Source organism: Cardiocondyla obscurior, linkage group LG05 (assembly GCF_019399895.1).
Source record: "Cardiocondyla obscurior isolate alpha-2009 linkage group LG05, Cobs3.1, whole genome shotgun sequence".
NCBI classification, from domain to species: domain Eukaryota; kingdom Metazoa; phylum Arthropoda; class Insecta; order Hymenoptera; family Formicidae; genus Cardiocondyla; species Cardiocondyla obscurior.
Genome location: NC_091868.1, coordinates 7,832,672 through 7,847,534, shown reverse-complemented (window position 1 = coordinate 7,847,534; position 14,863 = coordinate 7,832,672). Strand labels below are relative to the sequence as shown.

The 14,863-nt window shown below is 39.2% G+C and overlaps 2 protein-coding genes across 2 annotated transcripts; both read left to right on the top strand.

The window, feature by feature from the left end:
- Window positions 1-3,814: 3,814 nt before the first annotated feature.
- LOC139102426 (uncharacterized) lies at window positions 3,815-13,297 on the top strand. The gene is made up of 9 exons (XM_070656311.1): window positions 3,815-4,129; window positions 7,457-7,577; window positions 7,983-8,148; window positions 10,881-11,074; window positions 11,177-11,394; window positions 11,462-11,644; window positions 11,790-11,868; window positions 11,940-12,118; window positions 12,190-13,297. Exons 1-9 carry the CDS (start codon window positions 3,933-3,935, stop codon window positions 12,389-12,391), a joined length of 1,539 nt encoding a protein of 512 aa, XP_070512412.1. The 5' UTR covers window positions 3,815-3,932; the 3' UTR covers window positions 12,392-13,297.
- LOC139102425 (probable small nuclear ribonucleoprotein E) lies at window positions 9,656-10,599 on the top strand. The gene has a single exon (XM_070656310.1). The coding sequence runs from the start codon at window positions 9,799-9,801 to the stop codon at window positions 10,081-10,083; it is 285 nt and encodes a 94-aa protein (XP_070512411.1). The 5' UTR covers window positions 9,656-9,798; the 3' UTR covers window positions 10,084-10,599.
- Window positions 13,298-14,863: the final 1,566 nt, after the last annotated feature.

Below are 14,863 nucleotides of genomic sequence, written 5' to 3'. Positions count from 1 at the left end.
CTTTTTTCTTTTATGTCAAAACCCGTCGCGTTGGTTACTTATTCTTGCGCCGAACTCGGCCGATACCGATTCCACCTCCGGAAATGAAAGCACCCCGTCGTGAGTGTTGCGATAATTGAGTATCCGCTCTGCTTTGTCGTAATTAATCATTTACTGAGAATACTCGTTGCCCCTTGAATTACTCGATATTTCAATTACTTCATTCCGATCGCCAAGGTGGTGATTAAAAAAAAAGAAAAAAAAAAAGAAAAACTGATTTATCATTCCGTTACTTTTGACCGTGTACTTTTATCTGTAAAATGATGCAAAATCTACGATCTAAAATTATTTATTCAAATTATGATTGTAATTACTATGGCAATTAATGGCAAAAATGAATAAAGCGATAAAGAAATCATTATCTTCCGATTTCATTTTCAATTATCCGACAAATGTTGCCTCCGTTAATATTTCATCACCACTTATTGACCCATGTATTTCATATTAGTCTTTAAATCGAACACGTTTACAATTGGAATTCCCGCGAGCGTAACTCATCCTGCTGATCAATGTCGCCGACAAGCAAAACGAAATTTGGTGGTGTAATTTCGAAGAATGGCTGCGCGCCATGGTATTTGCGCTGGTCGACTGTGAAATTTCAATTACACGTGTACCCGGTCTGATTCGATTATCGAGGCCGGCTTGATTACCGATTCGATTGTTACGTCGAATGCGCCGAGGAATTCGTTTCTATTTGCACTAGCATGCAAGCAGCACGGAATCTATTATGCAAAACGAATCTCCACATCTGCTAGGCCTTTTCTGCTGGACCGATCCAGAGAAAATTCTATAAGAGATATTCTCTCCTGGTCTTTCATCTCGACTTCATCTCCCCGTCACCTATCCTCGTTTCTCGCAGCTTGCAAATTTTTTTTTTTTTATTGATATCTAACCGCTAAAACTGATCGTCACTCAATGTCCAATAGTTTTAACAACTAATATTTTAATTGTTAATTATTTTACGTTAAAATTAATAATTGCAGAACATTTCGTATTTGTTGCGCGATTTATTAAATACGATCAATGATCAATGTTGGACATCTATCGAGAATCATGAAAATTTTAAGCCTACTTTACCGTCGACCGATGGTTTCTTTCGATCCGGCAAGACCGGTTCTTCATATTCCACGATATATCTTCGAGGGACTTATATTACTCGCTGTGTTACACCTATCGCAGCGACAGCTGCAGTATCTACGAATTTACAGGAGAAATGGGCAAATCGTATAACAAAAGTACAAGAAGATCAAAATGAAAAACGATATAATTGTATCACGGATTATTATTTGATTATTGACTGTTTTAAAAAATAAAGAAATAAATTGATAATATCGTTCAGCGAGTAAAAACTTCTAAATTAAAATAATAATACTATGTAGTAGTACTAGTTTCGTGGTTTCGAGCAATTGATTCCAAATCAGAGAAAAGCTGAACGGCCAGGATAGTAAAAATGAACAAGACGATCTCTACATCGAAACTACATCTTGTCCATGTTCAATCCCTTCACCACAAAACCGCAAAGTATACGACCATTTTCAAAATAGTATTAGTGACTATATTTCCTATCACCGAATCTCAAATTCAGAGATGGACGGAATTTGTTTTAAGAAAATATGAAATGCGGTTACAAATCGATTGCCGATCAAATCTATTGATAAAATAGAAAAAAAACTTTTTTTTCCTTTTTCGTAAACGGTTGCATTCTGCAAATTGTTCTTTTAATTTTAGTAAACCCACCCGAATATATAATTTATTACTTTATTACTAAATAAAATATTTAAAATTAAAACCTTGAATTAAATATTTCAATTAAATATATTTTTTTCTTTTTTCCTTTTTCATAACGAAGTGTATTACGTTTATTAAATTCGCGTGTGCGAAGGGCTGCAAAAACTCGATGGAACCTGAAGAGACGGAAGAGCGTAGCTCATGGGAATGTAGCATTGCTTTTTGACCGTGTGATTCACGGACGATCTGGCAACAACGGGGCCCAAGAACCAGGGATCTTGCGGGAGTACAAGTCCCATGAGATAGAGATACGGTGAACGGGAAAAGGAGCCGCATAGGTACAAGCCGTGGTGCGACGGAGCTGAAGAGACGATGGAAGACGGGAAGAGAGAGAGAGAGAAAGAGCGACCGGCCTCTGAGATCGCTCGAGAGGCAGCATAGTCGAGCGCGAGGACCTGGTCCAGCGTTCATAAAACGAGTTCGTCTTGAAAAGCACAAAAGTTTACCCGAGAATTTCCCTTTGTCACGCGACTTTTCTCGAAATCACGGAGACCGGAAGCGGAAACAGCAGTCGGAAGAAGAGAAGTATGACGCGAGGCTCAACGGTAGCCTCGCCCATGTGATCTGCTCGGAATTAGATCCTGTCGTGCTCCTGACGAGCTCGCTGATCCGTTCGTGCGCAAAGGTAAGCTTCACCCGATCGATTCGTCAATTGCTTGCCCGCGGCGCTGGATTTTCCAGCAACTTTGACAAAGAAATCGCTGGATCCTATCAATAACGTTGTTATCATTGAATCGTGCAGTAATATTGTAACATGACAGGCAATCGATTCGTAATCAAGTTATCCTCGATCACGTGTCAATGCTTGTACGTGCCAGCCGCGAGATATATATATACTTTTCGAACGTATACGAGCACAAAATAAAATAACTTAGCGTTTAGAAATTCAACGCAAACTTCTCACCTGCAGATGTTAATCGCGCCGAATTATGAATAAATATAAATTTCCTCGGTAATCGTGGCTATTAAGTGAGCTATTTTTGTCAGAGTGGTTAAATCACACCGGCGAGAATCCCAGGCGTGTGTGCGCATTAAATGAATACAGAAGAGAATTTATTGTGAAAAGCGTTGATGATCAATTTCACACGCATCACTGCGAGCTCCTAGCTCGCCACGGTGGTCCGTACGCTAATTAGTTCTTTATGGCGTCATCAGAGACGGATGTTAGAGCATTTCTGGCAATGACATTTTAATCGAATCACATTGCTCGGAATACGATACGACGCGTGCGGCGGGGAGACGTGCTAACGCGGGGTAATGATCGCTGCTGATTGCGAGCTCTCATGTCGCGGCACAATCGACGGCCGATGCATTCGAAAACTACAAAACCCGAACTAATTAAAAGGGAATCAGGAGGCCTGGTCGCAATTCGCGTCCGCGCAGTAACGCAAAATCTCTCCTAGCTGCGAGTCGCGCGATCGGCAGGATGAATCAACGTACGCTCGCGCAAATCAAATATTAATGGCGCAATTAGCACCGATTGTACCTTAATCGGTTTTGCCGCTTTTTCTCCGCGAATTTCTGCGTCCGTGACGCCGCGCAGTAGACTCGGCAAAAAATATAAAAAAAAAAAAGAAGAAAAAAAAGACCCAACCGGACGCGTCGCCATCCGTTGCGCGCAACTGTCAACTTCTTGCTGGCCTCGCAGTCCTATTAATTTCGGATTATCGCAAATTGCTGGCGTTGTCTTCCATTACAAGATTTTCCCGACAGCGAGGGAGCGCAATAAGAAATAAATGACAAATGGATGCTCCTTTTTGAACAAATACGTTTCTCGTTTACGTTTTTACCCGCGGATCGACCCGGAAAAAGCGCAGGTTAATTATAAATACATCAATTTTCCTATCACGTCGCGTAATATTCTTTAGACAGTGTAATTAAGTCTCCGTTCTTAGAGGATGCACGTAAAATTTAATTTTCAATAAATTGTACTTATTCCCCGTGTTTTTAATACAGGAATTAAATTGAATTTGAGCAGCGCCGATATTTGCGGCGCAGGTGACAAGTTTGCGCCGTGTAGGATTTGTTTTGTTAATTATTCAAGCCGATTACTTAATTCACTTTTGATTAACGATCGTCTGTGTACAGGGACAAGCACGAAAACAATGGGAACCAGAGCTGTTGCCGTTGCGGCGGCGGCAGGTGCTGCCGGAATGTCTGGTGAAGCGGGATTGGCTGGTGTACCAAGACTGCTGGAAGATCTGGCACGACTCTCGGAGGATAAAGACTCGGCTGATATCGTGTTCCTGCTTGGGAGGGACGAAACCCCTGTTTATGCTCACAGAATAATACTTCAAGCCAGGTCAGCCTTAACGAGCCATTATTTATGAAAACCCTAATTTTAACCTTAATTTGATGAAAATACGACCGCGCTATAATACTTTTTTTTTACAGTTTTACGTGCTTGATTAGCGAATAAAAATTCTTAATACCGCAGGGATAATTATGAATTTAGAAAATTCGTTAAAAAATACATTTCAATTAGCGTAAGTAGAACTTTCAAGAAGCGAGGATAAGATGATTTGCATCAGTTTTCAATATTTCTCCGATTCCGTTAGGAATTGGAACTGTGCCACTGGTTATTTCCGTAAAGATATACGAGTGCGATACCTTCGCCGATATTACATTAATTGTTAATGGTAATTCTCATTGCATCATCCCGCCATTATTATATTGATCGTATTGCTACAAGTGAGATTTCCTCGGAGAGTTCGAATATAATATCATAACAGCACTTAATTAATTATCACGACAGAATTGCGATTTTAAAATACGAAAGTTTCAGACGCGTGAAAAATATTTTCACCGCGAAATATGCGTATCCTTTACAAAACTAATTTTATCAAATATGTCATTTATAATTTGCAAGAAATATATTACAGAAAATAATAAAAAAAAAAAAAAAAGGAAAGGTGACTATTTGGAGAAAAAATGACTTATGAACTTCCGGGAATGGCAAAAAGTGCCAGAGTTTGTTAACGATGAATTTTAATTAAACCTGTTACGGTGTATGGAGATAGTTGTAACGAATTGGATCGATCGATTGCTCTAATTAGTTAGCGAGAGGAGTACTCTTTTATTTTTCTCCTAACCCTATAGCACTTTCATCCCTCAGCAAACTCACGGACTCTCACTCTCACTCTCTCTTTTTCTCTCTCCCGTTCGAATTGGTAAGGAGAATTCAGTTGATATTTAGAGGGAAGACGAACTTGTCCGAAGGGTTGGCATATTGTGAGACAAGGCGGCGCTAATTGTAAAGTCAATTATGACATTTCCACGAATCCCTTTAATATCAGGCGCGGAAAGTAACGGCGGGACCTTTGTCATCTCTACCGTCATCTCCACAGTCATCTCCACCCTTTAGTATTATTCTCTTCCCCTTTCTATTCTCTCTGGCTCTCCTCCCTTTCTCTCTCTTTCGCTTGCTCTTGATTCGGCTGTCCGCTAACACGAACTTGGGGAAAATTAAGTTACGCGTGCTCGTGACAGATGTCCGCGGCCGAAACGAGTGGACAATGCATGCTACTGCGCGCTCAAATTCTTTACGACGCTCTTCCGTATTGAAAATCGTGATAAAGAGACGCGTACTTGAGGATTTGCCCGTCCGCGACGAGTAGCTGCTCTGAAAAGGTGGAAATAAAATTTTCTAAGAGCGCGAGCGCATTACCGTTCCTCCGTTCTTCCTAAATCTTGAGTGATCTACTTCGCGTTCCGAAGAATAAGCAATTACTAATGAAACCCTTGCGACTGAATACCAAAATAAATCCGACTTACAATTATTTATCGCCGTATATAAAAAGTAAAAGTTAGCCGGAAGTTATTTTCTCCTAATAGTTTCGGCATAAAATCGTGGTCTAACCAAACTTACTCGGACAAATCACGTTTCATCCTTCCCTGATTTCGTACGTATCGTCAACACTCTCATGTTTCACGCCAAGAGTTCGAAACTTTTGCCACGTCCGTCGGAAACGCTCAGCTTAGCCGAGACTGGAGAGCTCGGCTATATTTTCGCGCTTTTCATTCACTTTATCTCTGGTTTTCTCACGCGACCGTAGACGCCTCGCATATTTTGCATGCTTCTCTAACGCTAGTTCATGCTAGACTTCAAAGACTATTTCTACGTGCCTTTTGGTACAAATTTTCTTCCCTCCCCCTCGTTTGATAGCTGATGTACTTGTCGTTCAATGTCTTAGAATTATTATATGTCAAATTTGTTCTTTTTTTTTTTTAATTAACTCTCTGTTATTATAGCCAAATAAATAATTTGTAAATGGAATATTGAACTATATTAAAATATAAATTAAATTAACAAATGTAAAAAAAAAGTTTAAAGAAATAAATCTGAAATGTCAATGTCAGTCAGATAATCTTATAAATCACTCTTGTAAGAAAATTATATAAGGAGTTAACTTTCATAAAGAAAACGCTTGCGACGAGCACTCGCAGGATAATAGCCAAAGAGAATAAATGTAAGGACTATTAATGGATTTAACTTCCAAGCGTCGTTATTGAAAGCATAAATTATCATTGGCTCCTTTTTCTTTTTGCAGAACTGTCTGGCAAAACTAATTAACGCTGTTAAGACTAAGCGGAATAAAAACAAAGCCTGTCTGAGTCGATTGAAAAACGAATCAATTTACGCTCGTCTGTCGACTTGCACTTGTAACTTTCGCATCTCTTTCTTTCCTGTTTTACTGAAAAATCCTTTACCTCTTAAATCCAATTTCAGCTCGACATATCGAGCAGCGTACTATCAAGTTACCGGATGTATTTTTTAAGGCACGGCTCTTATTTGACTTTTACTAATTTAATCCAACATGTAAATTAATTTCAATTTATTTAAAATAATTTTACTTGATTACGATAGAAAATGTAAAACAAATTTGATTTGCATCGCGTGCAGTATCTGAATTTTACACATATCAATTTTATATGTACAACGATGTCAATATTTGACGTTAAGCTACATGCGACTAAATTTCCAACAGGTTCCGCTGTTTGTTGAAAGTATTTGCTAAACTAGAAGTACAATTTTTAGTAGAAAATTTAATGAGTCTATTTTATTCAAACCTTGTTCATAGTTTTTAAATTATAAAAGCCTCAACGATTTAATAACTTCGTAAAATTGCATTTCAAAAAATAAATTTTAGTCAAGACCGCCGCTGTATTTGCTAGCAAAGTTTGACGAGGCCTATTTCAGTCATATTATACGCATAGTTTCGCGTTAATTACACCAGTGGTATAATTTCCCCTACCACGCGTAGGGTCCAAACCGAACAATTAATTAATGAATATAGGGGCTTTCGCTTGATATTGCGTTCTCCGCTATCTTATTCCTAGTCTAACGCGGAGGGACACGGGGCTGCTTCTGTAGGCTGCCATTAATTTCTAACGATAAGGGAAGAGCGCACTTCCACCAAGTTCTGCCGCGCTGTACTTCGGTTTCGCGTGTCCCGACAATTTCACGACGAAGTCAATTAAGCTCTTTTGTCACCCGACTTATGAATAAACAATATGCGGAGGAACGATAGAAAGACATCCCGCCCGTTTATTTCGAGTAATGCTGGAATATATTATTTCCGAGCTCAATACGGCACGTCGACGGATAATATTCGAAATGATTTTGCAGATGCAAAAACTTCACGGCCGCCAAGAGAATCGGCACGGCCGGTAATCCAACGCCGGTACGAATGCCACACGCACATCCGGAAACGTTTCGCCAGTTTATTCGTTACATTTACACTGGCATGGTAGGTATCAGTTATGTAGTTTACATAAGCCAGCAAACAGAAACCTAATACGTTACTTTGTACGTACATTTTAAATCGGAGCTGGGATTTGGGACTTTTAGGTCGACTCGTTGTCGTAGGTCGACGCTTATCTCGTCGATCGTTTCTCAACTAGAAAGCACTGGACGCGTACGAACAAGCCGCGCGACGCTTTTTATTATGTAAACGCACACCGAGACTAAGCATTACGCGGCTTGTTTTTGCGCGTTCGGCGTATCCTCGCTAAGAAAAGTAACAAGGGAAAATCGGCCTGAAATGTACGACAAAATCCCAGCTGTTTTAAATATGAAAATCTCGCAGCAAAGTTTTACAAGCCCGTTATATTAGATAAAATAAATGACGACTATAAATCTCTTTTGATTGCAGATAATACTACAAGATAGCGGAATTTTCGAAATGCTGGGTCTGGCGCAAGAACTTGGTATAGAAGAACTTTGGAGAAGCTGTGAGGAACATGTGTCTGTTACTTTAAGTCCCGGAAATGCGTGTGCACTGTTAACCGCGGCTTTGGAAGCTCAAGAACGAGTACCAGGTACATTAAAATATCTGCTTATTTATATTCTGCATGCGAAGAAATAATAACAATTACCCCGCAATTTTTTACGTCTCAATGCATGCACACAGAAAGCGTATAAGATAAACTTACTCACCGAACACCTTCTCGTTGCTTGCTTTCACGTTCTGGCGGCGCAAAGTCCTCTTTGTCCTCTGTCAGCAGTCTCCTGAAACGAGAAATGCAATTTTAAAATACATCTTAAATACATTAAAAAGATATAAAAATATTTAACAAAAATACATTTTTCGTATACTGCATGTGCATGTGGTTTATAGTTACCGAGTAAACCATAGGATTATCGAAATAGATATTGAAAAGCGTCACTTCAAGCTATATTTCGTTACGGATATATACTCTTTCGTACTCACCGGCATCGTAATTTCGCTATTTCAAGCCGTGATGTACTGCCGAATGCACGATCAGCGAAACGTTGTTCCTCGCGAAGACCAACGATCACTGATATGTTCCGACGATCGTCCATCGCTGATACTGGCACCGTCCGCAATAATTAGCGTCCGTTGATTTCTTTTAACAATTATTTCCGGAATTCGTTGTGGAGCGATTCGCACTTCGTCTTGCGAACCGATGCAACTGACATGGCGTTCATTGGACACGAACGGACATTAGGTTCCTCACGGACGAATCTGAAAAATAAATTAAATTAGCGTATGACAATTTACGCGAGTTCCCGAGTCACGACGATGCTTTCTATACTTTTTGTGCGGATTTGTACAAGTGTCCGCAACGTGATCGCGAAACAGGCGACGCGATAATATGAACATTTAATTAATTTAAATAATTAAAATAAAATATTTCGTTAGTGCAGCCGCGATCGTTTTCTTGCTATGTGGCGCCATCGGACGAGAGCGTGGGGTTACTAGCTCTTACATAGCTATCTTTATGTAGGCGTCGAGATGACGAAAGGTACCGCAGAATCTCAAAGATCTGCGGAGCCGATAAATGTTACCGTTTCGACTACATTTATATGCATATTTGGAATCTAAACGTATTAGCGGCCACTGACATGCACTCGAGCCAGTTTGTTCTCCGAACGAGCTCGTACATGAATCGTCGTTAATAAAGATTTCTCCGAGAAATTTATAGCAACGATGTTAATAATTGACGATTTATAGACCCCGCTACTTAGATAAGAGCCGTAAAAAATTCAATAATTATACGAAAACCGTGTCTTTGAGGGACGAGCGTATATCTTATACATCGAACGGCAATTTGCAATTCGCGAAATACTGAACTAAATCGCGATAACTATTTATTTAACGCCGCAACACGTTATTCAAAATAATATTTTGTTTGTGCTGCAGTCATTCTAATTAATAATCGTAATTATACTTATCAAACGTACCGGACTTGTCGACATCGGGATGATACCGAAAGAGACGAGCAGTACCGTTGCCGGCTAGATCTGGTTCTGGTAAGATCGTCAGTTGTGCACTCAACTGTCGTTTAGGACCGTTGTGTTGGCAGCATTGCCGCACTCTCGAAGAAGACGCGCCTCATTTTCTCGGCGTCACTTCGCGCTTTTCGATTTGAGGTTATTCAAGGCACGATCGCGAGAGATACGTTGCTAGTCGTTTGCTATTCAGTTCTTGAAGCATCTGTGCAAAAATGTCGTATAAGGGGCCGCAGAAAGTCCAGAAGGTGATGGTGCAGCCCATCAACCTGATCTTTCGCTACCTGCAGAACCGCTCGCGCGTGCAAGTCTGGCTGTTCGAGAACGTTAATCTGCGGATCGAGGGCCACATTGTCGGCTTCGACGAATATATGAACTTGGTACTGGACGATGCCGAGGAGTACCATCAGAAGACGAAGAACCGTAAGCCACTCGGTCGGATCATGTTGAAGGGCGATAACATCACGCTGATACAGAACACCAACCCTACGGCGAACTGAGGAACGCGTCTAACCTCACAACCCGGCGTCGGCTTCTTCGCGGCTGCCGGGAAGACTGCACTTCACGAGGTTACTTTCTGGATTACGAGTGATGGACTCAAGGAGTGATCGTTTGCGCGAACGTCAAATGACTGAAAGATGTGCGAAAAGAAATGTATCGCGTGATTGCTAAATGTATCTATGAGATTGTTTCTAAACACGAGGCTTTATGTGTCTCAGAAAATATGGTATATTAATTTCTGTTGTGCGAAAGAAGTCAATCAATATTTTTTAAGAATTCATAAGCTAATATGTAGAGTAGCTTTATGTGAATGAATATGTCGTTCTAATGACTATGATCTAACTTAGTTATGATCAGAGTGGAGTTGGTATAAAAGCACAAACAAATCAGTTAATTTTGTTACAGTAGAGCATGACTTTTGTGGAAATTTAATTTGAAAGTGTTTGAAAATTATATGAAAGTATCAGGATGAACAAAATGTGTGTAAATGCAATTAAATAATTCTACATTTTAAAGCATAGTTATATTCATTTATCACCCTGAATAGTATATAAAGAATAATCTTTTAATTTCAATTAAAATTTAAAAGATGTGGAAAGATCTTGAGATAAAATTAAAGAATAAAATTACTATTGATTTATTTATTTATTAATATTAATTATTTTTTTATTTATTAACGATAACTGTTTTAGTCACGTGTATGTATATCTCTTTATATTCGTAATAAAATTTTTGAATATGTTATAAATTAATTTTAAAACAGTTTCAAAATTATTTTCACATTTTACCTTTTTAGGTGGGAAAGCTGCTTGCTCATCGTTTGTCGAGAAATGTTTTGCTTTTATTGGGGAAAATGCTATGGACACGGTGAAGACGACTGCATTCTGTAATCTTCCAAAGGATGCCTTAGTAAAATTGATATCGTCAGACTATCTCGGGTTGGAAGAAGAAGATGTTTGGCGAGCAGTTCTGAATTGGGCGAAATATCAGGTTTGCTTATTCGACTAGTTTATTTTTATTTCGTTTTTTGAAGCTACTTGGATTTATTTGAAGGCAGGCAGACTTTAATTAATTGATAAATTATGCTTTCAGGCAGGAGTTACACAACCCACACAGCACTGGACCGAGGAGGAGCGCATGAGGGTGTGCCAGCATTTATCTGGCGTGATAAATCACGTACGATTGCTATTAATCGACAGCCAGGTGTTCGCGGAGGAGGTAGAGCCGACAGGTGCGGTGCCTATAGAGATGTCGTTGGAGAGGTACGAATTTTTCAATCCCGATCGATCGAGCGGCTCGAAATTTCTAAGGTACGATCTAACGGGACGGCACTCACCGTTTGGCGGTATCGCCTTCGATCTCGACGTTTCGCTTTAGGTATAGGTATGCAGCCCTGCCGAACAAGTACTCGGAAGTGTGCTCTGACAAGCGACTGCAGCCGCGGGTGAGCCCATTCCTCTTTCCGGGCTCGCAGATTCTTTCCAGAGACAAGGTTGGTTTCCAGCGCGTCCTAAATCAATGGTACGGCGTATCGAAGCAAGGCTGGCGATTAGTCTACCGGTAAGTTTTAACGTTACTTCGAATGCAAAGAAGAGAAAGAAAGAAATGTAATTAATGATATTAAATGTAACAAAGTTTTCTCTGTAACGTCTAGTAATGTTACGTGTCAAATTTACTTTCACGACTCATAATTTATTATTTTCAGAGCATCTACTCATGGATATTCCGCGGCGTCTTTTCATCGACACTGCGACAACGTTTGTCCAACTTACGTGATAGTGCTGGTGAGTGCAGAATTTTCAGAAACGTCTTTTCTTTTGTTCTAACTGTAACATTGTGTCATATTATGTCTCAGGGAGTGCGAGGTGAGATATGTGGAGGATTCAGCGACATTCCGTGGGGTAAAACTAACTCTAAGGCTCAATACATCGCTTCAGAAAAGAGTTTCCTGTTCACGTTGACGAATAATCAAGACGTACCGCCAACAAAGTTTGACATAGTGAAGAAATCATTCGCGATTTGTTATCATCCGGAGTAAGGACTGCCACGATTTTTAAAACAACTCTACTGTCGTCCTCAATATAACTCAATTTAATTTCTTGCAGTATTGGTCCGATCTTCGGTGCTGGAGCTGATCTACTTATATCAAGTAATTGCAATGTTAATAAGGAGAGCTACAGCAATCTGCCACATAGCTACGATGGAGATCACGCGTCTAATCAGTTGCTTATGGGAGATTATCATTTCACGGTAATCGACTATGAGGTTTTCACTCCAAGTCATCCTGCTCCTAAATCTAATCACTAAATTAGTTACCGCGTTTTATTTAAAATATAAAACCAGCATCTCACACATATTATTGATTTACCTGCAAGAAATATTTAGATTATAGATTAGGTTTACCCTTTACGGGAATTATTTTACAGATATATTACATATTGAAAGATAACAACTCATTCATCATGAAAATCACACTCTTACAATCATATTACATGCATACATATTATTTTAAAGCAATTACGTATGGAAAGACTGATTATTTTTACCCTTTATATTTTACTTTTATGAAATATACTTATCTTTTTTGTAGCAGATTCTTCTTGAATAAATGTCAAACTTATTCTCTAGATATTTATATAATATACATTTGATTTCAGTCGATAGTTAACGAAAAAGTATAAATTCCTGCTCTTGCAGAATCACATTCATATATACAGCAGTATTACTACTAAATGCAGCCATTTGTCATCTGATATTTTCGCGTTAAACAGTTATGTTTCTAAATTTAGTACAGTTAATCTGTAATCTCGTGTTTTCTGTGATTTCGCGTATACATTAACATCAAAATATGAGACTTAATTTTTCAAATCGTCTTCGAGACAAATATATATTTAATATCTCAATAAAATAATACTTTTTTTTTACATAATTGAACAAGATATAGATGAAGTTATTACATTATTTTATTTATATTTTTAATGTAAATGCTAAAGTCGAAACAAAAGTATACCATAACAAAATGTAGTAAATTAGGGGAACGGATATAAATGAAGTAAATTACGTCCCAATGGTAAAAGAATAATTTTTTTTATCATTATGTAATAACTATACATCCATATACAAGACCTCTACTGGCCCCGGTCCCGTCCATGCAAAAATGCCGATTTATTTACAGATTCTTTACATCGCTACCTAGCGTTGCACACGAATGTCCAACATATTAGATATATATTTGTTTAAAAAATGATTAAATAAATACAATAAATATGTCCAGAGGATAAAACAACGTCTTATATACATATTGTAATTTCTAATACAATACTGGCCGTTATTGACTATGTTCGGTCTACAAGAAATGTTTAATAGGTATCTAATGCAGAGATGCAACATTAACATTATCATCATAAAACTTAAATTTTTAATTATACACAAAATCATAATATTATACAATCGACATCAACTCGTCTCTTAATTTTTTTTTTCGACGTAAATCTCAAAGTACTGATCGGTCGACATGTAGACAGTACGAGCTACACGAATGAGACGATTTTTTTGTCTACCGTATCGCGATTGTGTGCGTCCCTTGTGCGGCTCGTCTTAAATTCCAGAAAGGCACTACTGGTCCTGAGCAAGTCTACAAATCGCACTGTAACTCCCCCTTAAAAGCGAAGCTGTGTTCGACGGTTACGCTGCTATATAAAACGACAACAAAAATTGCAACACCTGTGAGAATCCGGAGCCGAAACGCAAGAAAAAAATGCCGCCCCGAAATTCTCGACCATCGCGACGACTCCTCGCGAATTCACTCGCGGGAGATAGGCCCTTCAGGAATTTTCAAGTATGAATCGTTAAGAAAGGGATGAGGATGCATTGTTGAAATTTAAAATTGAAATCGAAGCTCGTCTAAAATTATCAAACTTATATACGTGTACAATGTTTCAAATAACTTTAACATAAATTCACAAAGACAAATCGCACATCTTGGGGAAAAAAAAAATTAAAAGAAAAGTATTTAAATGTTAATGATAATCATCAGCGAGAATTTCATCTTTTAAATATTCGACTCTCACAGGAGTCGAAATAAATTACGTAAATCTCTAATTTATGTCTAGTACATTAACCGTATTTTATTAAAACAGGCCGCATGGATGCTCGGCCATTAAAAAAAAAGAAAAAAAAGAGAGAAAGAGAGATAAATGAATGAATGAAAAAAAAACAGCTATGCTGTTAAGATTAGAGATTTCGTCTCGTGGATATCTCCGCGATGTACCGCGAACCGATACGGAAACGGCACGACGTCGGTAGTCGTGCAGGCGTTTGTAAGATGAAACGGCTACCGACATCGTATACCTGTACATCAGTGCGTACACGGGTGCACCGCGATGTGTTCATCGGACGACGCTCGCCTTCGCCGTCGTTCATCTTCGTCTCGCGTGATTACTGCGAATAAGCGAGCGAACGAGCGATGCCGGCTCGCGCGCTCGTTAATTAAAACGGCGGAATCTCGTTAAAGGCGATTGGATGTTGCGCAAATGAGCATCGATCGACGGCTCACCTGACTCGGAATTGAGACGTTGGCCGTCGCGAGCTTTTTCCTTTCCTCCTTGATTCATGCGAATAGATATAGCGTGATCGCGCGAGCCAAGAATCGCCGGATTTCGGCTGTACGCGAACGAGAAAGTAATTGCTACGGGACACGCCATTCACACGGTCATTCAAATGCGTAAGTATCTCGGATCACTGCATTGCTCTTTTGTGCCGATCAAATGCAAAGGTTCA

What these genes read in the sequence shown, in the direction of transcription:
- LOC139102426 (XM_070656311.1), top strand. Translation starts at nt 3,933, where the DNA reads ATGGGAACCAGAGCTGTTGCCGTTGCGGCGGCGGCAGGTGCTGCCGGA. An exon ending in AGCTCAAGAACGAGTACCAG is followed by an intron (nt 8,149 to 10,880) that starts GTACATTAAAAT and finishes TTACCTTTTTAG; the next exon opens with GTGGGAAAGCTGCTTGCTCA. An exon ending in TGAATTGGGCGAAATATCAG is followed by an intron (nt 11,075 to 11,176) that starts GTTTGCTTATTC and finishes TTATGCTTTCAG; the next exon opens with GCAGGAGTTACACAACCCAC.
- LOC139102425 (XM_070656310.1), top strand. Translation starts at nt 9,799, where the DNA reads ATGTCGTATAAGGGGCCGCAGAAAGTCCAGAAGGTGATGGTGCAGCCC.